Consider the following 23,512-nt stretch of genomic DNA (forward strand, 5'->3'; position numbering starts at 1 on the left):
TATATGTCCCAAGAAGCTGTTGAAGGGGCTCAAAATCGTTAGAATGATTAAATTTTTATTTTTAATATAGTCTACACTTTCCTGCCAGTTTGGAATGGCAGATAAGGTAGAATCATAGTTAGAAGGGTCCTATGGGGACCACATCTCTGAGGTTTAAGTAATTTCAAGACAATCAATTTAACTCATTAACCTCTGGAGACATATTTAGACTCTTCTTAATCAAAGACTTGACCAGTCCATCATACAATTTCATGGGTGAATGAGTTATTAATTAATACAATGTACATATAGAGTAAAGCTGCATATCAACTAAATTTAGAGAAAAATAGCAGATAAAAGTTTCACTGCTTTTAATTAATACTCAATAATCAAACTTGCAAATGAAAATAGAAATCTATAATACTTATGACATTTTCATAAGTGTAGCATTTACCAAAATGTCTTATTCAAACCATTAAAGAATTCACATCAGAGACATGTCATGGTCACAAAATAAGTGAACAAGTGAAGATCTGACATACTATAAAAGATGAATCTTAACTTTCATATATGATAATGGTATGTGCATGGAATACAAACGAAAGACAATCTATATTTTCTCATTTTATGCAATACACTGACAATGATACAAAAAATGATATTGATAAATATACAAAAATTAATGTACCACATTTGACCCAATGAGCACCCTTACAGAAATATATCCCTATCTCCTTTTTTCAGAGTGAGTCATATATTACATGATCTGAGATATATATATAGTAATAATCAGTGCAGTGTATTTTGATCTAAAGAATTGTAGAAATGTCAATTCAGTATTGTTTTTATGCGAAAATTGGTCCCAACAGTTTGTCAACTCCTAATACAATTATCAACCTATTTTCAGGTAGAGATGGTGAGTTATCAACCTGAGGAAGAAATGTAATCTGAGACCACAGTGATTATAACATCACATCAAAAGGGAGAGATTCCTTCTATCTATTTTTGATACAGATAACTGGACTCGCAAGAGGTATCTAGTCTGGACTGTGCTTTTTGGTGTTGATTTCGAGGTTGATATTGCATTTGATGAATACTTCTGAGAAACGTATCAGCCAATCAAGAAACAGCAAAAAACACCAGTCATATACCAGTAATAATCAATCTAAATAACCTGGATGCTCATTCAGTCAAATACAGTATTAAGCATGAAGTTGTCTCACATCTTAATATTTTGTATGAGCTATTCTAAGAAAATATGTTCCATTTCATATATCCTCAATTGAAGGAAAGAAGTGAGTGATTCTTGAATTCTGGAATCGGAAAGATATTCTTATAGAATAGTTATTACACTGGACTCCAGAAACCTGTATGTCTCTGTCAGAGATGTCTGTGTAAATGTTTTTAGTCAATCTCGTATGCCGACTGTTTACAGGAACATGTTAAAGCTGCCCTGAGGTTTGTAAGAGAGCCCCCCGCGATTTTGAACGCCAGTCCACCAGTAAGAAACATGATGACGTAGGCTGGGAATAAACTTGCCCAATAGGTTGGTGTGTGGGTGTCACTTCTCTGGTTTAGTAAGGTCTGCAATTATAAAAGCATGCTATCATAACAAAGCATCCGATTCATAAATATAAATATTCCCATTACAGTAAACTTACTGAATTTTGTTCATGATCAGTTGAAATATACCAGGTGTGTCAAGTACACTCACACGATCATTGCCACAATGATTTATGACACTTCATGATCAATTTCGGTCTCTTATTAAAGATTGTCTTGGCTTTCTTATGTAAAATGGAAAATCTGTAATAATGACTTCAAGCCTTACTTAAGGTAATTAATTTTTCATACAACCAGGTATGTTCAACTACATATTGACCTCATCAAAGGTCCTTAATTGATAAATTACCTGGTCACTAATAAATTCTCTAGATAACTGAACATGGATATGATAAGCAAAAATAGACATACCAGACAGGATACAAGCATGTGGGAACTCACAACGATGGCCACATACTGCAGCTTGCTCTTGTCCCAGGCATGGAAAAATATCACACCCCAGAAAGTGTGTAAGAATATGAAACACAGAGTCAGGAATGCTGAAATCATAAGAATGAAGTTACACACAAGGATCTCTGATAAGTCCTTTTCTGTTTTAGTAAATTTTAGTAAACTGCATTAATTTTGTGAACGTATTGATTGTCATCATCGTTAATTTTTGTGAGAAGGCGAATTGTCGCCGTCATTACATTGTCGTAAAAATGTTCATTGCTTTTAACATGAAATATGTCCATTGTGTTTCTTTGTTTTTGTTGTTGCTATGAAACCACAGCTATAAAAATAACAAAATTCATGAAATACAAAACTGCAACACTTGCTACAAAGACTAACCACAAATATTTCTACCCACAAAAAATTAAAAGCTCTAGATCACGCAAAATAAAAGTGTCCCATTTCATGTTGTACGGTATTTTGTAAATTAATGAGATTGTTTTAAAAAACAAATATGTATTAAGAGTATTAGAGATGAAAATATTAAAGATGCTCCATCGCTGACAAATGGCATTTTTTCACTATCAAAAACACGAGGAGACGATTTAGTATTTTTCTTCAGTTACAAAAGTTACTTACTTTACACCCATTGAAAAGTCTGAGTTTCTAATTTTACTTCAAGTTAAAAATATGAAGAATAATTAATTGCATCCCGAAAAAATTCTGTGGCACTATATCCTATATGGAATGAAGTACTGATTGAGCATGCACCAAAGGCGAAATAAATTATTTTTTGTGTTAATTAGGCATATATATATACACGATTAAACACCACTTATTGTTCATATGATGAATATCATTTATGCTCTGTCGGCGGCGGTGCATCTTTAATCAAAACATTTAGTTTAAATTGAAAAAAAAGCAATTTCCAGTCTATAGGGAAGTAAAAATATTTTAGTACCATATTCAACCCAATAAGCACCGAAGATGTTTAAAATATTGAAAAAATGAAAGTTGCTTAATAAGACAAAACTATTGAAAACCTATACAGTTTAGATAGTTTTGCTCTTATGTCCGGGCGATTGAAATAAGGCCTCAAAAAGGGGAGGGGCACATATAGGGACATGGGTGATTATTGGGTTGAATACTGTACAGTATATTACCTGTCACTACAAAGAAGTAATGTGAGTCGCCATGGATTCCCACTGTACCTGGACCAACCATATCGGCTAATACATTGACAATGGAGAAAGCACCGCTGATAATTCCATAGCCTAGCCCTGAAACTGAAGGATAAACATAAAATATATATTAGGTAATTAATATATACATGATATTAGATGGCTTGTGGCATATCAAATTATTGAACTCATTTGATAAATTTCATAATAGATAGCCACTCTAAAGATTATATTTATCACATATCTTTTATTACCTAATAGGACTATAATTGAAATTTTTAATTTCGTCTCTATATAAAACAGTAGAATTCTGGCTCGGATGTGACGTTTCCATCTACTGATCGAGACAATCATGGGGCATCATACATAGATTATGACATCAAAACAGGCAATAACAGACATTAACAGGCAATTTGTGTGCCATATTATAGAAAATGTATATGATGTAGGCAATTTAATATTACTATTTAAAGGGGAGATAAATCTATCATAAACTAATAGCACAATCACTACTTTGTACACTATCCTTCCTCGGAGATGTAGTGTGAGATAACAGCATGGTGTAAAACTTTATTATATCAACTGACAAAACATTGTCGGAAACCCATGAGTCACCACTCTATTATTTGTGACAATGAGGCAGCAATGACTCCAAGGTTTCTGGCAATGTTGTCAAATGGACTTTAATATAACCTCAGAATAATTTTTACATTGGTTTTAAAATTGGTTTTAAATGTCTCTCAACTAATATATTTTGTTTGTCTCTCAACTCACTATAGGCCATAATATGTTTGTTAGTGAAATCTTTTGGTTCCACATGCATATCTTGTTCTGTTTGGCTCACCATCTTTAAACCTTCATCTGCTTTTCTGGAATAAAAATACAATGAATTGTAAGATATGCTTGTCCATATGTTTCAAAATTATTTCTTTTTCTTTTAATGTAATTAAACTGTTATAATGACAGCATTATATTTCAGCTATATCAGGATTTTGCCCGTCAAGATTTCATCAGTAATAAGGTATTTTTTGCCCTTATCAAATAGAATCTTACATGCATGACCATGTAATATAACAAATCAACTTATTCAATATTATATATTCAATTGTGACTTTTTATGATTCATTTCCATAATTTCCCATGTAAAAGGCTATATACATGTTGTTTTTTTTTAATTCAGTTATGTTAACATAGCAGGAAAAACAAGCCTAAATTGATATTTAAGTTTTTTGTTTTTGTTTTTTTTTAAAATCAGACCCAAGTCTGAAACACTAATATTATCTTAATTATCTTTTCTGTGCATCACCATCTTACCTTAATAGTTTGTAGAACAGCAGTCTAAAGAGTTCCTGAAAAATTACAGAAAATACCAGTCCAAAAGCCAGCTGTTCTCGCAAGGGTACAACTGCAAACCACAGGATAGACGAGGCCAGCAATGCTAGCAACCAGAAAAACCCACTGAAACAAATAAAAACACAACATTTATACCAAAGAACAATTTATTAAAATCTTGCATGCAAAAAAAATATGATAATGTAACTATTGCCTGCGTTTTGCACACAGCCTACAGACATTAATTTCACACAGTTTACAAACATAATTTCTTTCATACCCAGATGAAATTAAAAAATAGTGACATCAATGTTTAAGTGAAATCTTTTTGCTATTGCTCTAGTATATCTAATAATGTAATAAGTAATTTATACAGTTTTATATACTGGTAACTATAACAGTACAGATATATATATATACCTGGTAATCATACATTTTCTTGATATTAATGTCACTGACCTTGCAATAAGAACAATGATCCGAAGAGGGTCGCGGGCAACAGTAAACAGAAAAAGAGCAAATGGAGGACCAAATGCTATAAAAGTACAGCCAAAGAATTCCATCAGCGTCATGGTGACACTAGTGGATGGTTACGTGTCCAGAAGCTGAAAAAAAGGAAAACATGTTTTAGAACAGATGGCCATGGCCATGGGCTATTCTGTATTTACTTATTATATAGTTATCTGTCCTTACGTGTAGGTGTTAATTGTGACGTCATGAGTTTGCAAGCATAAAATCATTCTTTGTGGAGAAATAAATGTGATTTGGTTATAATGACACCATCTTTTGCTCAGCACATGGCATGTTTGCATCATGTTCGCACAGGAAATATCTTTATGTTTTGTCTTTTATTTAATCTGACATTGTATTCTTTGTATTCTTCCTCATTGATTGTTCAATGTTTACATATATATTAACTTATGCTGAAGAGCTCCCTTGAATGGGGGGAAAGCGCTCACTAGTCAGTCGTCATTATTTTCATTTCTTTAATATAATCGTTTAACACATGTATTTTTTATTTTTGTTGTCTGGTAGGCCGAGGCTTGAGTTGTAGTCACCCCACGGTTCAGCACCCTAGGCACAAGTTTGACCGATACATTTGCTTTACCTTTACATTGGCCAGTCATTACTGGCGGTGAATTCAGGATAAATCTTTAGCGTCACTCCAATTCTGATTCCCGTGACGACTGCAGGTGTTTTTTAAACAGAGATTTATTTCATTTTTTTATATATACATGTATTCAGTAGTTTTTTTGTGCAATAAATGGCATAACTTAAATCTTGTCTTTGTCATACATGTATATATATACAGGTCTTGAAAATGTGATCAGGCCTCACCTGTTTATTTACATTTGTCTACTATACGTGCAGTAAGATTTGGCTATATAGTCAAATTTGGTTATATAGCCAGATTTAACAGTCCTACCGAATCTGATATAGGCTGAAGAGGTTAATAGGTTGGGGAAAACCACCAACTTGCCTATTATACGCAAACTAGAGTATTATACCTCAATTGGAGTATAGATTTGTTACTAAAAATAGAGGAAATTGATTTAAAATTAACTTTTCCAAACTATTTCCACAAATCACATTTATTTAACTATAAAACACAACACTTATGAAAAAAAAGATTTATTTCCATGTCGGAAAGTATTGAAAATTGATGCAATACTTTGAGAAAAGTTGCATCAAGTTCCTAAGTAACAAACACTTCTACTGCACAAATTTCGGTTAATTGTACTTTATCTTGGCATATATCAATGCGATTTTTTATAAGGTATAGCAAAATTTGAAAATTCAGCAATTTAGGTTAATTTTTAGTTACAAATGATTTTTAATCCATACTCCAATTGAGGTATAATACTCAAGTTTACGTATAATACACAAATTGGTGGTTTTCTCCGACCTGGTTAACACAACGAAACAGTTATTGTAAATATATCATAAATATAAACGGGTATACTTAGACCTCCTACACGTGTTCATACGAATAAACAGTACAATAAGAGTTATAATTGCAACTACAAAATTATACATCAATGCACTGGTCTATGAGTCTCGTGACTCATGATGTGATGCGTTTCATTTCTAACCAGACGACTAAAATAGCTTACAATACTGTAGCTTTCGATTGATTATGAACAAGTTTCATTATTGTAAATATATAACAGGTATTCCTCTATTTTCTTGTACTTACAATAATCTTGAATGTGCTTCTTCAACAATCACATTGCTCTTAAAACACCAAGACTTTTTATTCGCCTTCTTCCGTCTCTACTTTTGTTTCCCCTTTTCGGACTGGATGTGATATGCTCCGTATTAATTCTGTGACTCATTCAATCAATTCAATATTTTATATACTGATCAGATATTTTTTTTTAAATAGTAACACATCATTTGATTTATTTTATATTTGATGCTAATGATATGGATACAAATTATTTCAGAAAGTGGTTATTTTTTAAAAGGTTAGAAATGGGAACGTTTATGATTCATGATACTGTGTAGATTATCACACAAAATATTGGTCTTCTAAACGATTGATTTACATATAACTGCATTCCAATAGTGAAGCGCTCCTCTGACACAGACAAGCTGTCAAAGTGCTAGAAGTTGAACGAGTTGCAGCTAGGAAGAAAGAAGATTCTGTCAAAATGTCCTACATGCCTGGTTTGTATAAAATAGACACACGTTAGACCATGATAAGGACCATTTCACTGCGTCTTTAAACTTGGATTAATTTATATTTATAATTATAGTTGCAAGCAGAAAATCGACCACAGTAGCATCAATTTCGGCCAAGTCATCTCATTCAAAATCATTGTATCCTGCTGAGCACGTCCATCTCGTATTACCCCATCCATATACATTTACATGTATATACATATATATACGCAAATAATGAAAATAATAATATGACTGAATGTAAGCCATTAAAGGGCCCATCCCGATTAGTAACCAAATATAGAATTTAATTGTTTATAGTAAACTGTAATAGAATATATTTAGTACAGGGTTTATGCCAGCTATTTTGGAAAAAGGACCCTAAGTAGAAATTGGGAAAATAACATCGTTTTTTTCTTCCAAAATTGGGTAAATATCATCAATTATGATGAAATGATATCAAAGTATGAAATACAAATAACAAAGAAGGTTTGGCTGGGTTTTTTTTTTCAATGATATTTCGATATTCTTTAACTTCTACTGTAACAGGATATCAATTTTACTTATGTCATATGTATTATGGGTTTTAATTTAATTTTACTGCAAATACTGACTGAATTTGAGAAAATACTGTTATGTTTTTCAATTGGGAATGAGTCCTAATATAATGGACCATATAAAGGCCTTGCAAAAATATACCCTGTAGAATCTTTTGTCCTCACTACCATTTCCATTTGAGAAGCTAATTAAGGAAATGATATTCTGTTTTTGATCAGTTGATTATACTAGAATCTGATAGGGCGTGCATATGTATTATTAGAACACCACCCAAGAATATAGTTTTACTTTTAATACTTATCAAAGATTGTTAAAAAAATTCATTGTATTATCAAAAAGAATGTTATAAATAAGTGAAGTCAAGTAAAAGAAATCAAATTACTGTGACTCTAGCCATATACATACATGTACTTCAGTCTAATTTTCTGAATATAATTTCACAAACTAGTTATAAACATACTTCTGCCAATCCACCACAATACATTACTGATGGCATTGTTTGAATCATAAGAAGAAAAAAAGGCGTCACTTTATATAATTTCTTACAGTCTGTTGTAAATATCACCAGTGTCTCTGCGATTGTTTCAGTAATAAGGGATTTCCTTTTATGGATGGAAATCCCTATTGTTATTGTTCTTGTTATTAAGAAGAAGTCGTTTAAAGATTTTAAACTTTTTGACTCATGTGACCTTGAATGAAGGTCAATTAAATCACGGTCAATGAAATGCATAAGTTCTGTAGACATCTGCTTATGCTATATGTCTCTACAATAAATCAAGTATGTATGTTAAGTATTAACGGCACTGAAACCTTGTACATTTTTGGTGGGAAAACAACAAAATCGCCATTTTTAAAGGGTTATATCTCAGATCAGGATCAGTCAAATATTTTCCCGCACTTTATCAAACAAAACTTCTGAATGTATGCCTTAATTTATATTCCAAAATATTTTTGAAATATGATGTACAGATCAAAAGTTATATAATTTTAAAAGTGTAACATAATTTATGGGACACCCTGTATAATAACAACGTTATTTATCAAAAGTTACATTTTTTGTCACTCACATTTCACACATCACCGTGACCGGGTTCAGGTAATGCACCATGTATTGCTGTGGGGAGGCAGCAACATCATTAAGTTCCACTTAAAAGAAAATAGTTTTCTCTAGCTGTTTCCTTTCTTGTTTATTCCACATCCATGCTCTTTCTAATTTTAAACACACATGGTAAAAATTGTACAAGCCAAATTGTATTTTGTGTGTGGGATGTTGTGTATGTAGTTAGTGTATAAATACATTGTGTGGCCAAAGGGGAGATAATTTTAATCCTAATTAAGAGTTATTCTCCTTTGTCTGAGATCGCCATATAAGAAAAGGAGAATGAACGAAACAAACAGATGTGTTGTGAAGAATCAAGACATTTAGAGCGAGTTCCCCAAACAAACCTCACATCCATGAATGGACCATGATACAACTGTTGTTTGGTAAAAGGCTTCAAGTACTAGAATATAGTTTATTCGGAATACCTTTGTATAGAAGATCAAAATTTGCCTGAGAGGCGGTGCGAAAGAGTCAAATTAAAATTCAGATTTTAAAAAAATCTTGTATTCATCATTAGGTCATCTGACCGAAGGTCAGGATGACCTATTGTGCGTAAGACTATTTATACAAAAGCCTACTCCTCCTTCATCCTTTGATGGATTTCATCCATATTTGGTTTGATACATCATTTGGGAAGGACAATCATATTTTATATAAATGAGCCTGGTCCGACCCCTAGGGGCTGAGGGGTGGGGCACCAAAGGGGCAAATTTTCTTATTTTAAGCTTTAAAATCCTACTCCTCCTTCATCCTTGGATAGATTTCATCCATATTTGGTGTGAAACTTTATTAGGGAAGGACAATCATATTTTATATAAATGAGCTTGGTCCGACCCCTAGGGTCAGAGGGGCAGGGCCTCAAAAGGGCAAATTTTCTTAATTTTAGCTTTAAAATCCTACTCCTCCTTCATCCTTGGATGGATTTCATCCATATTTGGTGTGAAACTTCATTAGGGAAGGACAATCATATTTTATATAAATGAGTCTGGTCCGACCCCTAGGGTCAGAGGGGCGGGGCCCCAAAAGGGCAAATTTTCTTATTTTAGCTTTAAAATCCTACTCCTCCTTCATCCTTGGATGGATTTCATCCATATTTAGTGTGAAACATCATTAGGTAAGGACATTCATATTTTATATATTTGAGATAGGTCTGACCCCTAGGGGCTGAGGGGTGGGGCCCCAAAAGGGCAAATTTTCTTAATTTAAGCTTTTAAATCCTACTCCTCCTTCATCCTTGGATGAATTTCATTCATATTTGGTGTGAAACGTTATTGGGGAAGGACAATCATATTTTATATAAATGAGTCTGGTCCGACCCCTAGGGGCTGAGAGGTGGGGCCCCAAAAAGGGCAAATTTTCTTAATTTTAGCTTGCCCACTTCCTGTTTTCAGGTTTCGGTCTCTGTTCTCAATGAAAATTATTCTTTAGGGGTTTAAATTGATGCCGAACAACATGCAAACATTTTCGTAAAGATTTTGGTATTCCAAGATGGCCGCTGACCCACTTCCTGTTTTCAGGTTTCAGTCTCCAATCTCAAGGAAAATTGGTCTATAGGGGTTTTAATTGATTCAGAAGGGGGAACTTCAGGTGAGGACAATCATATTTATCTTGTTTTATTTGTCCGATCGTTCATTATTTCGTTCTTTCATTGTTCTCTTTTCTTTTGTTCGTTCGCTCATTATTCATTCACTCGACTTTAAAAAAGTGAAGGGAAAAGTATTAAAGCAATCTTCTGTTCGATAACATTACTTATATCATTACTTGGGTGGAAATCCCGTGTTTTGATTGCGATCAAATCTAGTTCTTAATGATTTAATTTGGTTACAGCAGTAAAGTGTTGTTTATTGGTCCTTAAGCTTACGTACACACTGATAATAAATAGAAAGCTCTGTGTGAAGTGCATAATTCAACATATATATATATAGTGTGTTGACATTATATATAATTTTCAAAGATTTAATGCAAGCATCTGGAATTTCACATCTTATTTTAGGTCGCATCGTTAAGTGTGGCCTAATGAAGGCATCACCAATAGACAAAGAGCTAGCAATGTCTATACTTCATGCCCACTGTGAGGGATGCCATGACCGGCTCTGTAACGTGACTCCAGACAACATCAGTAGCTGTGCAGTTGTTGAATGCAGTTTATCTTGTGGACAGCGACTCCACTTGTGTAAAATAGAGGACCATAAGAACATCTGTTCTCATGAAAAGGTATACTATATAATATAATAAATATTATACATTACTTTTATATAAATGGTTATTTGACACAACCAACAAAATTATTACTTGTGATATTTCGATAACCACACAGTTATCTTCATCTGACGAAAATGACCATTACAATATGTTTACACTGAGGAGGTCTGTTGGTACAAGATGGAAACCTCAGTGTGTAAACGTGGACGACCAGGTATTAAAGTAAGCAGAGCCGTGTCGACAGTCCCTTCGGCATACAACTCCTTATAGACATAAGTCTGTAGGATACAAATTACTCAAAGTAGTAAATATAGGGCACAGAAGTAATTCTAACTGTGAACGAAATATTGTCAATTTTTTAGGCGATCTGCCATTTTTCTTGAATATTCATATCAATTATTCAATAAATGTTGCTGTACTCTCCTGGTCATGAAAAAAGATCTACATTTAAATATTGATTAAATATGATTTAAATACAAACTGTATAATGTAATAGAATAGTAATTTTAAAATATTTCAGATTCCTTGTACCAATCACCTCTATGGATGTCCACTGGAGATGACGAGAAATAAACTGAACGCCCACATCAGAGTATGTCCAGCTAGTGTTATACGCTGTGTTATTGAGTGGAATCGCTGGCCAATGCACTGTGCAGAGGAAAACATCAAGGCTCCACTACCTCTCGACAATCCACATGTGCGATGTGGACAGATGGATGTGGCGCTGGCCCTTAGGGACCAGAGGATGTTGATGGAGTCTATGAAGGCCCCTCAGAGGATCAGAAAGGTCCTTCAGAATACCATCACACAGCGGTATCCTGGTGTTCCTTTTGAGAATCGTAGTAATTCAATTGATTCAGACTTTCCGTCTGATACCGCGTCAGTGACTTTCTCCGACGATGATTTGGACACTCCATGGGAAAGTACAAGATTTCCTCCAGGCTTGAAAATGAGTGTTTGTTCGAAGCTCTATAGAACATCAAAGCATATATTGGATAATTCTAATGTAGCCTCCAATTCAACTTCTAATTACAAGTTGGGCCAGATGCAGGATCAATTATCAGATATAAGCGAGGAACACGATATCAGAACAAACACTTGTGATAGTGAAGAAAAGATCAATGCAAAAATGGAAGCTTTGTGTATAAAGCCCTCTGAATCAGATTCTGTGACTAATCAAATAGTCAACCAGGCAGACAGTTCTGGTGATAAACCAAATGAGAGTTCAATGTGCAATCTCAGTAGTGAAAGTATGGCCAACCTAACGTGTAATGTAGAATCTGTAGACAAGGCTAGCATTTGCGAGTCTGTTGACCAGTACAAGATCAGCGATGACCAATTAGAAATATACAATAAAAACGTCAAACTCCATGAACTCTTGGGAGTGAGTCTCAACATTGAGTGTATTTCAAAATACATTGCCAAGCACCCGAAGATGTACACCTTTCTGTGTGCTCAGGATTTCCGTCGTGAGGAATACATGTGGCATTTCAAAAATGTCCACAATGATATCCACTGTGGAATAAATGGTATAGTGGAACAACGGTGTCCGCTTGCCTACCTGGGCTGTACTTACTCTTACAAGAGACTGGTTCCAGGTGAACCTCAGGGGAAAATTGTACACAGTTCTCTGCTTGAGAGCTTTGGTCTGCTTACTTGCCAAGACGAGGAAGAAAACACAGGAGAGCCCATTGACAACTCAAATCTATCTTACCAAAATGTTCAAAACTGCCATGAGGTTCATTCAGATTCCAACTGCCAAATAGCTGATGTTTGTGCCGAAATCCCGAGACACCGTCTACGAGAAGCCACACCAGAAATAGTGACCTCTCAAAAATTTGACTCCAGAATTAAAGTGTATCCGAGATTCCGTAAACATTCTGGGGGATTTGACTTCCCAGGGCCATCATTGGTTGAGAATGGTATTGAGGATGTATCTCCGCTACTTTGTTTACCAGTAGAAGTATTGATACACTTGGCGACATTCCTGGACAGCTTTAGTCTTTGTAACTTGTCTCTCACCTGTAAACTCTTACGTCACGTCACCTGTTCTCTCCTGGTCAGTAAAGGAATGGTGACCCCTGTCTGGGAAAAGGTCAAGAATGGGTCAAAGGTCTCTTGGAAGACGTCACACAAGGTACAGTTCTTATTGACCCAGTTTATCATACATGGCATACTTTTATTATAATATTAGTTACTCAGTTTGTTAGTGACCTAATACGGAAAAATATTGGGTCTAAATAAACTTGTATCAGGCGAGACGAAGCCGAGCCTGATATATGTTTATTTTAGACCCAATATTTTTCTGTATCAGGTCACTAACAAACTGTGTAACGAATTTATCCCGTCGAAGACCCTTTCAATGAAGTAACTGCAAAATGTATTAATATGTACTGTACTGAGTATGGAAACCAAAACGAAGACTCGAATGCGTTGTCATGGTCCATTTCTGTTAAATAATCCTAAATAAGTGTTGCCGATTTCAGTTTGCTTTGAAAGTGGTCATCAACGCTATCATTCAAACATTTTGTCTCCATCTCGTTGAATGCCGTCGTTGCGAAGCGTTACTTGACCGCCATCTTGTTGCTAATGACGTCAGGGACAAAGAACGATAACTCTATCGTCCAAACCTGATACGGTTTCTACTAACCTGATACGACTATATATTGGATATCACGTGACATCATTTTAACAAATAGGAATACAAGATTCTTGTCTGAGGCGGGATGAATATATATATTGTTGATAAAGCATAAAACACTATTTCTTCTGAATTATCTAGATCTTTTTCTATTCTGTCTCTACTAGTTAGACACCTCTTTATACATTGTCATATAAAGCTATATAGTTAGTTTACATTATCATGTAACTAAATCACCGTTGATTTGAAATGTTATGTATTTGCACATTAAAGAGTTATCTACCCTTATGGGTAGGTGTTGATTATGACTTTCTTGTACAAATATAACATCATAGTTGTCAAAGAAAACGATGCAAGTCCTCATTAAATAATGACCTCACAATCGATACCTACATGCAAGGGAGATAACTGTTATATGCAAAGACTGAACACTTTAAGTAATATATCAACGTGTGTAATTTTTATTCTCTTTTATTATTTATGTCATGTTGGTGTTATTTCAGTTATCTTCAAATTACACAAATAAAAAAAAAATCAACCCCAAAACACCAAATTTATACTTTTCATTAAATTGAGTTTAATATTATACCTTTGATAAATATGTTTCTGAAATTCTCTACTATATCTATTTACAGAAATGGACATTCAGTACTAGTTTCACACCAGTCCACAAATGGCAGTACCGTGATACAAGCGCCATGTCGGAACATCTCAAGGAGTGTCCTTATAACCGCTCAGAAGACAAGATAATTCCCAAAGAGATTTGGTCCTACACTTTCAACCTGGACAAAAAAGAAGTGAACGCACCCATCATAAGTACACTGCAGCAACTCAAACAGATGCATTCAGAGGTGAACTGGTATGATAGACTTGATAATATCTTGTCTAGCTGATTCAACATTGCTGTAGGTTCACAGCAGTAATGTGTGCATGACTGATATATATATATCTGTGATGGAAAAATAATTATAGGTGGGGCCAGTGTGACCAACCGACATATTCCCACACTGCTCTTCACCCCTGGGTTTCAAGTTTGAGTCCTAAGTGGGTCAGATGTCTGGTAACGGTTCATAGGTCAATATTTTCTCTTTGTATTTTGGATTTTCTCCTCTCTAAAATCTAACACACACAACTTAAAATTACCCTGCAGGCTATAGCCATTTATTAATTAATTGGATGTATAAATAAGCTACATAAGTAACAAAAAAGATTGAAGTTTCTTGGACAAATATGATTAGATGAACTTATTCTACTTGCATGTATAATGATAGTAATTGTACATAGTTCTTCTTGACCATTGATACATGTACCTATTATCTAAAGCTCAAGGAGATCTTCTCAGCTTACCAAGAAAAAATCCTATGACTGGCATTTTATCTTTAAGTTAAGGAATAAATTGAAGAACCTTTTGCATATTGTTCTTTAGTCTGCAGTTTTAACACTTTTCTTTCTAATATAGATTTTGGATATAAGTTGTTTATAAAATCTGATTAAAATCACATCTTCATATTACTTACTAAACACTATGATGTCTGTAAGGGCAAGTGTAAAGAAGATCTCGTTTTAATCAATTTGGATGTTCATGATCATATTACCAAAGTTTAAAATGGAACATAAACAATTTTCACTTTCGTAACCATTAAAGCTTAAGTCTATTTATAAGAAATATTAACAGAGGATGAATAGCATAAATCATGCATAGAAGCTCTATCATCTGTATAAATTCATGTAACTATTCTTTTTTTTTTTATTTTTTTTTTTTTTTTTCATATAAACACCCTGAGAATATCATTTTAAATAATGATATGAGTGCATATTTCTGTACAAATATTTCAATAGTGAAAAAAATGAAACAAAGAGAACTGTTCCATTGTGACCCCTAAATAAACTTACATTGTACATTGAATTTAATTTAAATGGTCTGTCTCTTTTCTACAGCTGTGATAATTACAATAAATACCACAAACTCTACCGATATTTAATTAGTATGATGTAGTACGAGCATTTTAATAAATGAGGGTAATTTAATTACGGTACATTTGCTTGGCAATAATGTCGATACTAATAAGTTCAAAATTTTCATTGTATTTAAACTTATTTAACATATGAAACTTATCCTCAAATTATAAGTTACAATTGACACTATAATACTAAATTGTTGAATTTGTACAGAATCCTTGGTGTTGATGCTCCATCTCATTTCTATTTGCTATTCACTGTCGTCTATGGGGCACTGTTGAATACTTTTAGTATCCACACTTCCGATTCCTCCATCGTACCTTCACCGACCAACCGCCCCTCAGGACGTTGGATACCTCCCCCACCCCCTTATAATACTAAATTGTGTGTCATTTTGTAGCTTATTGACTTTCTTATAGGTACATGTGTGTATAGATTTACCAATGTACATTGTATACAGTGGCTGATCCATAGAGCTGTATTTTGCCAGATTGGAATATAGGTTTTCCCAAATTCCTTGTGGTGGTTTAATGTGTGTACAAATTTAGGAAAGTGGAAAAAAGTGTGATTTTAATTAAATTCACAAGATGGGAGGGGGTCCAGAAGCCAAAAGAGAACCCTTGGGATTGGCCAATGATATATGTAACAATATAGAAAATCATTCACAGTCATGTTTTAGCTCTATTTATGTTGGTTGTAGGTAGTTTTAGTGGAGGACATGAATGATAATATTCTACAGAGCAGTACGTAAATTTTCACGCAACAAGATTTTTGTAATTTTACTTTGTCAATTTATGTATTATTATTAAGGAAAAGAAGAAAAATAAGTTTCCATTGTGACATTGATCATATGCATGTTTCTATATGTATGTATTTATGTCAGTATGTGTGTGTCATTTTTATGTATTTTTAATATCAGCCATTGTTTGAATGGAATGTTTTCTTTACATATACATTTATTATGTACATGAAGTTTGCTTGAACATTGTATACTATCAGTTTATTGAGTTGTATTTTATGTGATAACATATCAATATAGAAAACGGTTAATTTGACAGCACATTGAATCTACGAATCTATTTTTTTCTGTATTTGTATATTATGTATTATTTGAGTAATCAGTTGACATGTGATGTCATGTGTTTGTGGCCGTAGACTGCATGTATTTTGGAGAAAACAACATTAGTTTTGTACACAAATTAAATTAATTATGATCGCTCTGTAATATACATGTACAGCAAAAATGGGATTAGTGAAATAAGGTATAAGGTATTTGCAGAGACCTAAGTAGCGTACAGTGTCCTTTCAGCTGTCTTTTCTGAAAAAAAATTATTGCCCAGTATTATTTTCTTCTGTAATGAATTCAAATCAAAGTTTGCCTCAGTTGAACAGTTCATTCCCTATTAAACACCCCTCCATCTGCTGAGATAATGGAATCATTATAAGCATCTCTAATCAAGCATGATATTGCTGATAATATTAATTTATTTCAATCATACAAATTAAGAAATAATTGTATCTATTTATGGATTGCAAAATGTTTTGCCATTTGGTCACATATATATATTCCACTGAGTTTAAACCAACTAATTTTGTGGGGAATCATTTACAAAATAAATAATTTCTGCATGGCCATTTCAAGTACATGTCAAATAAATATTTTCAAATGTAAAACGCAAAAATAATTAAATGCGAAAATTTTGCTAGATGTGAAATTAAGTCACTACAAAAAAAATTGGTTTACAGCGTATTATGTGTTTGTTTTGTTCCTTCAAAACACATTTTTATGGCCCTGAGTCCCTATATCAATGTATTTGTATACAATGTACTTGTTTATGCTCTCACCATTATTATGAGAGTGGAGCATAAAATGATGTTATAACTTTATGTTCATCCTGCAGTGGGCCGTGATCACAATTTAGAACAGGGAGTCGGAGTAGTAATGTTTTACAGACAAGCTAGTGTGATAAAACAACAGTTACCAGGATATGTGCATGTTTATGTTACTAAATGGCGACAAAATTATATTATTTGGTTTTCAATAAAGATTAAAGTACAAAATGTATAGAAAAGTAAAGAACATTAGAAAATTGTTAATGGTCGACTTTTCCTAAATGTAAATGGCATCGATAGCTTGAAGTCAAATTTCCTTTGGCCATGTATGATACCAGACATATTCGTTCTGACAGATGTCTACAGATCTTTTTCTGAAAATGTCTGGTGGTAGGGTCTGAGAAAGACTCTGATATTTGCCTTAGATGCATTGTGCCTTTATTTATCTTATACTTGTACTGTGTGTTTATGGTTACTGTACCTTTATGGTATATGGAATTCATATCAAAAGTTGTTTGCAACATGAATTTATTGATTTATTGCATTGTAATATTTATATTTATTGAATTATTTATAGAGCTAAAGTGATTTAAACACATGTATATAGCAAAATATATTGCAAGTTTTATTAATGTGTTACAAAATTGTGAAAAAACAGTTGCTGAGATGGTTGTTTGCAGATCCTGGATCTACGGATTCAGCAGTTGGACTTTTTAACATTGATTATTAATTGATAAGAATGTCGAAGATAATACTTCCGTAAAATTTACCTAGAACCTAATTGGTATTCACTAATTTTTGTTATAACAGTTTCACTAAGAGCAGTAACATCATTCTGTATAGAGACATAACAAAGTATGTGTTCATCATACATAGATATAGCTAGAGTAGGATAAATTAGGATACCTGGTAAATAATTGGTACTAATCATTGATCATAAGTCCCTGTAACGTCATTAACTTCAATGTGATCAGGCGGTGTAGTGGATAAGCTTTTCAAACAATGGTCCATAAATAAAATGGTCAAGGATCACCTACACAATCACATTGGTTTTTCTCCGGGTAGTGCAATTTCCTCCCATCCCTTTCATGCTTATATGTGTAACAGGGTGCAGGATTTACAATAAATTTAATACCTGCCTCTGCCAGGGATCGAACTCGGGACCTCTGGATTACTAGTCTGACGCTCAACCGATCGAGCTAAAGAGAAGTTCTCTCTAGCCGAGCGATATATTGCGGCTAGTATTGACCAGGGTTACATATGTTATGGGCCATCAAAAGTGATTGGTATGATTAGTTTCACAATCAAATGTATACTATATATAATAATTAAGTTGATATTTTTAGCAATGAACAATTTAAAAATAATTAGTACTATACATTAATTTTAATTTAGCAATTTTGATTTATTCCAGATATACACTTTAGCATTTTTATTTTCATTAGCTGCAGTTATAATATAAAAGGTGTCTTGATTAACATTCTGTTTAAAATCATACCTTTGTGAAGAGAGATCTCACAATGTACTGTAATTAGAACTTACTGTCCAACTTAAATTGTTTTCTATTAAATAATCATATCTAAATTAAAGAGGAATCTGGTGAAAATTGACCACTAGCATTTCATAGATTAATACTTATGCATAGAAAGTACAGAGATGTGTATTTTTCTGCAAATTTTGATTGAGAACCCATAAACGTCCAAAAATGACCAGAAATAAGCCTAGATATATATATAGCTACAATAATATTTGTCGACTTGAACTTGCTCTCGGAGCTGTCGGATGAGACATTATTTATTATACATTTAAAGTGAAGCAGTTTCCTGAGTGTAGATATAGATGTAGATATACATGGTGATTAAACGTTTAAAAGTGTATGTATTATTATTATGTGCCAATACTGTTAAAATCATTTACATTGCCAATGTACCTACCATGATTTAAGTGATACGCATCCAGCAAAATTAATATTGGTTGTTTTTATTTTCTAATCAGAGCTCAGTTAAGTTGATATGTCATGTACTGTTACAAATATCATGTAGCCAGTTTTTTTCACAGGTTAATTTTTTTACGATTTGGTCTAAAAAATGAGAAAATTGTATTTCACCAGTTTTCAATTTTTGTGACATGGCTTTATATGATATATGTGATTCATCCATTTCTTAATATTCCGTGGGTCAAATTTTCGCAATTATAGCGATTGGCAAAATTGTCAATTATATTTCCTGAGAAAATAACTGACTACGGAACATGTATTTCCTAATTGTCTCTTATTTATCAATTTTACATATAATGTATAACTTGCATATTCAGATCAATGTGCTGGGTTTGTATCAGGCCTCAGTACAGGATTTAAATTATAGTTTGTTTTGTTTGGTAGTTAATGTATCTTTCATTCATATAAATTAAAACCAAAAAATGTATGTTTCAGGTGCATTGTACTGCTACCTAGTCTTAAGACTAGTTTTTACGTCTAACGCTATAGCAATTTTATCTACGTTACAAAGCAATTTTATCTACGTTACAAAGTGGAACTGTTATTGAAGATTTCAACTTTGATAAATATACTCTTTTACCAGAAAAAAATAACAATGAAGCTGAATCGTAATGATGGATGACAACTGTTAAATAATGGTGATAAATCTGTTCTTATCTTACTGTAAACAAACAAAAAAAAACTGATTTTTTCCTACAAGGAATTTTTTAACTACATATGTTTTGTTCTTTGAATAAAGCTATGCAAAAACAAAAATTATGTAGTTAAGAGAAAAAAAAAATCAAATAATGTTTGCCGGGAATCTACTGTAACGAATTACACTATTTTTCTAGTCATGTAACCTGAAACATGCATCTAGAATTTATGGACCTAAAAAGTGAGTTACAATATTATTTTGTAGATCATTGAATTATACGTGTCGTGTTTGTTGGTCATTTTGTCTGCTGGTTAGATCAATCAATGTCTTATCACTGGTGTAACTTATGAGGAAATCTATGCAAAAAAGCATCACCAAAGCTTTAAGATCAGTACATTATGACTTAATAAAGTATGAGTTGGCTGATCTCAATGTGGATGTTGTATTTAAAGACAATTAATTTGTGCACTAGAGTTTAATTAAATTTCAACAATTTTTATTGACATTTTACAGTCAAAAGGCTAGAGTTACTAATGTCAACCCATAAACCTTGCAGTCAGATGGATTTTTTTCATTAAAGGCCCACAAAAATTTAAAATGGCAATATAATTTAGCAGAGTCGCAAAAATTATTAGTTTATAGTTTATAGTACACTTATCATCATCTTCTGATTACTTTAATTAAAATGATTAAATGTAACAAAAAACATAATGAGTGTCATATTAAGGATCTTCCTAATAACTGTGTAATTATTGTAAAGAAACTTTTATTTAGTGAGCCTTTAACAGAATAATAAATAGGTTACAATATGACATACAAAGAATAATGTAAGAGATCCCAGAGGGTTCATGGCACCCACCATGGTAATGATGGAAGGATATTTTTGCTTTTCTCTTCTCTCCATCTTCTTTGGATTATTTAATACATATTCCGTCTTTGCATATAACAGAGTTAGCTCCCTTGCGGGTAGGTGTCGATTGTTACGTCATTATTTTGTGAGTGGTATCAACATCGTTTTCTCCGAAAGTATGACCACAGCAGTTTGACGTTCTGTCAGTAATATATAGTATGCGTATATAAAAATACCCCTATATACTATATAAAAGCATAGTATATATAGTATATAGGGGTATTTTTATATATGTATACTATATATTATTGACAGAACGTCAAACTGCTGTGGTATGACGTTATGCTCGCAAACACCTGACGTCACAATCAATACCTACCCGCAGGGGCAGATAATGTATTATGCAAATACAGAATAGCGAGACTTGCAGAAAGTCTCAATATTAGCAAAACATTTTAATTTTCAAATCGAATATGGCTACGTCCACCATTGGAGTTGTTCCAATGCTGATATGCTGAGCTAAGGACCAATTAAACCCTACATAGGGGCCTCTTCGGTGTGTTCTGAGAAAATAACAAAATCAAACGTAACTGCTTGTTAGCAATGCTGTTTCCCGATTACTTAAACTATAGGGTGAAAAATGAACTTACACATGAAGTTTCCCTTCGGTACTTTTTGAGATATAGAGGTAACAATCTATTTTGAGATATAGAGGTAACAATCTATTTTGAGATATAGAGGTAACAATCTATTTTGAGATATAGAGGTAACAATCTATTTTGAGATATAGAGGTAACAATCTTCGAATCCCAAGATGGCTGCTTGGCAGTCTTTTGAAATTTTCTTTTGTGATTTCTGAGGAATAGCTGAAACATGTTGAAGTTTGTTACCGCAATTTATCAGAAAATGCTATAGGGATCTGTCTCAAATTTCATATGTAGATTCCTATTGGTCCTTCATAGTGTATGTTTGTATTTTGGGAGTGATCAGACAAAAAGATGGCAGATATGCAGCCATCTTGGATTTTGGCAAGTTCGTCACCTAATATCTCGGATAGTAGTAGAGGGCACTTTTTCACTTTCTCACAAGGTTTATTTGAGCCATAATTGTAAATACCAGTACTTCATTTTGGGATTGACAACCAGGCACAGAAGCTGAAGGTTATTTCTGCGCTTTCTCAGATATGATAAGGGGTCTTTCTCAATTTTGTATTATACATGTATACATTGTATTCATATTGTGATGGCAAAAGCCGAAATTAGAATCGTATCCATCAGAGGTTTTAATAGAAAGATGAAAAAAGCAGAGAAAATGCTCATCTTTTATTTGACTGATAAGATTTATAAATGGTTGGCGCCAAAATACCACTGGGTGTTTAAAGTAAATTTTTCCATTTTGTATATATGCGTTCCTCCGTTTGCATTTCGGATTGTATTGGCGCACTGACATCCCACAGTATCTAAAACCTAAGGTCTTATTATAATCTTTTTCATTTGTTCAAGAGCTTCCTTGAATGATAGTCCGTGACTCACGTGTACTCTATAACTGGCATTGTTTCTATCACTAGATTCATAGTTAAACTGAAGGTAATTTCAGGAGGAAAAACCTGAACAATAACAGTCCTAGAGATACGTTTTTGAAGATTATATAATTAGCGATGCCAAACTTCAAAGCCAATTCCGTGAACCGTTTTTCGTTCAATTGATTTTTTAGCCCACCATCATCAGATGGTGGGCTATTCAAATCGCCTTTCGTCCGTGGTCCGTCCGTCCTTCCGTCCGTCCGTTAACAATTCTTGTTACCGCTATTTCTCTAAAAGTACTGAAGGGATCTTTCTCAAATTTCATATGTAGGTTCCCCTAGGACCCTAGTTGTGCATATTGTATTTTGGGACTGATCGGTCAACAAGATGGCCGCCAGGCAGCCATCTTGGATTTTGATAGTTAAAGTTTGTTACCGCTATTTCTCAGAAAGTACTGAAGGGATCTTTCTCAAATTTCATATGTAGGTTCCCCTAGGACCCCAGTTGTGCATATTGCATTTTGGGACTGATCGGTCAACAAGATGGCCGACCAGCCGCCATCTTGGATTTTGATAGTAAAAGTTTGTTACGGCTAATTCTCAGAAAGTACTGAAGGGATCTTTCTCAAATTTCATATGTAGGTTCCCCTAGGACCCTAGTTGTGCATATTGTATTTTGGGACTGATCGGTCAACAAGATGGCCGACCAGCCGCCATCTTGGATTTTGATAGTTAAAGTTTGTTACCGCTATTTCTCAGAAAGCACTGAAGGGATCTTTCTCAAATTTCATATGTAGGTTCCCCTAGGACCCCAGTTGTGCATATTGCATTTTGGGACTGATCGGTCAACAAGATGGCCGCCAGGTAGCCATCTTGGATTTTGATAGTTAAAGTTTGTTACCGCTATTTCTCAGAGAGCACTGAAGGGATCTTTCTCAAATTTCATATGTAGGTTCCCCTAGGACCCCAGTTGTGCATATTGCATTTTGGGACTGATCGGTCAACAAGATGGCCGACCGGTGGCCATCTTGGATTTTGATAGATAAAGTTTGTTACCGCTAT

General features: G+C 33.7%; 2 protein-coding genes across 2 annotated transcripts; one reads left to right on the forward strand and one right to left on the reverse strand.

Moving 5' to 3' along the window:
- Positions 1–335: 335 nt before the first annotated feature.
- Positions 336–6,818, reverse strand: LOC138329681 (gamma-secretase subunit Aph-1-like). Its single transcript, XM_069276930.1, has 7 exons — positions 6,685–6,818; positions 4,947–5,092; positions 4,470–4,613; positions 3,930–4,024; positions 3,138–3,260; positions 1,954–2,081; positions 336–1,563 (listed from the first exon to the last, which is right to left on the reverse strand). Exons 2-7 carry the CDS (start codon positions 5,057–5,059, stop codon positions 1,384–1,386), a joined length of 783 nt encoding a protein of 260 aa, XP_069133031.1. The 5' UTR covers positions 5,060–5,092; positions 6,685–6,818; the 3' UTR covers positions 336–1,383.
- A 175-nt stretch (positions 6,819–6,993) lies between these two features.
- On the forward strand, positions 6,994–20,505 carry LOC138329680 (F-box only protein 30-like). Its single transcript, XM_069276929.1, has 4 exons — positions 6,994–7,157; positions 10,805–11,025; positions 11,534–13,150; positions 14,290–20,505. The coding sequence occupies exons 1-4, from the start codon at positions 7,142–7,144 to the stop codon at positions 14,545–14,547; spliced, it is 2,112 nt and encodes a 703-aa protein (XP_069133030.1). The 5' UTR covers positions 6,994–7,141; the 3' UTR covers positions 14,548–20,505.
- The last annotated feature ends 3,007 nt before the right edge of the window (positions 20,506–23,512 follow it).

This window comes from Argopecten irradians, chromosome 8, assembly GCF_041381155.1.
Source record: "Argopecten irradians isolate NY chromosome 8, Ai_NY, whole genome shotgun sequence".
In the NCBI taxonomy this organism is placed as follows: Eukaryota; Metazoa; Mollusca; class Bivalvia; order Pectinida; family Pectinidae; genus Argopecten; species Argopecten irradians.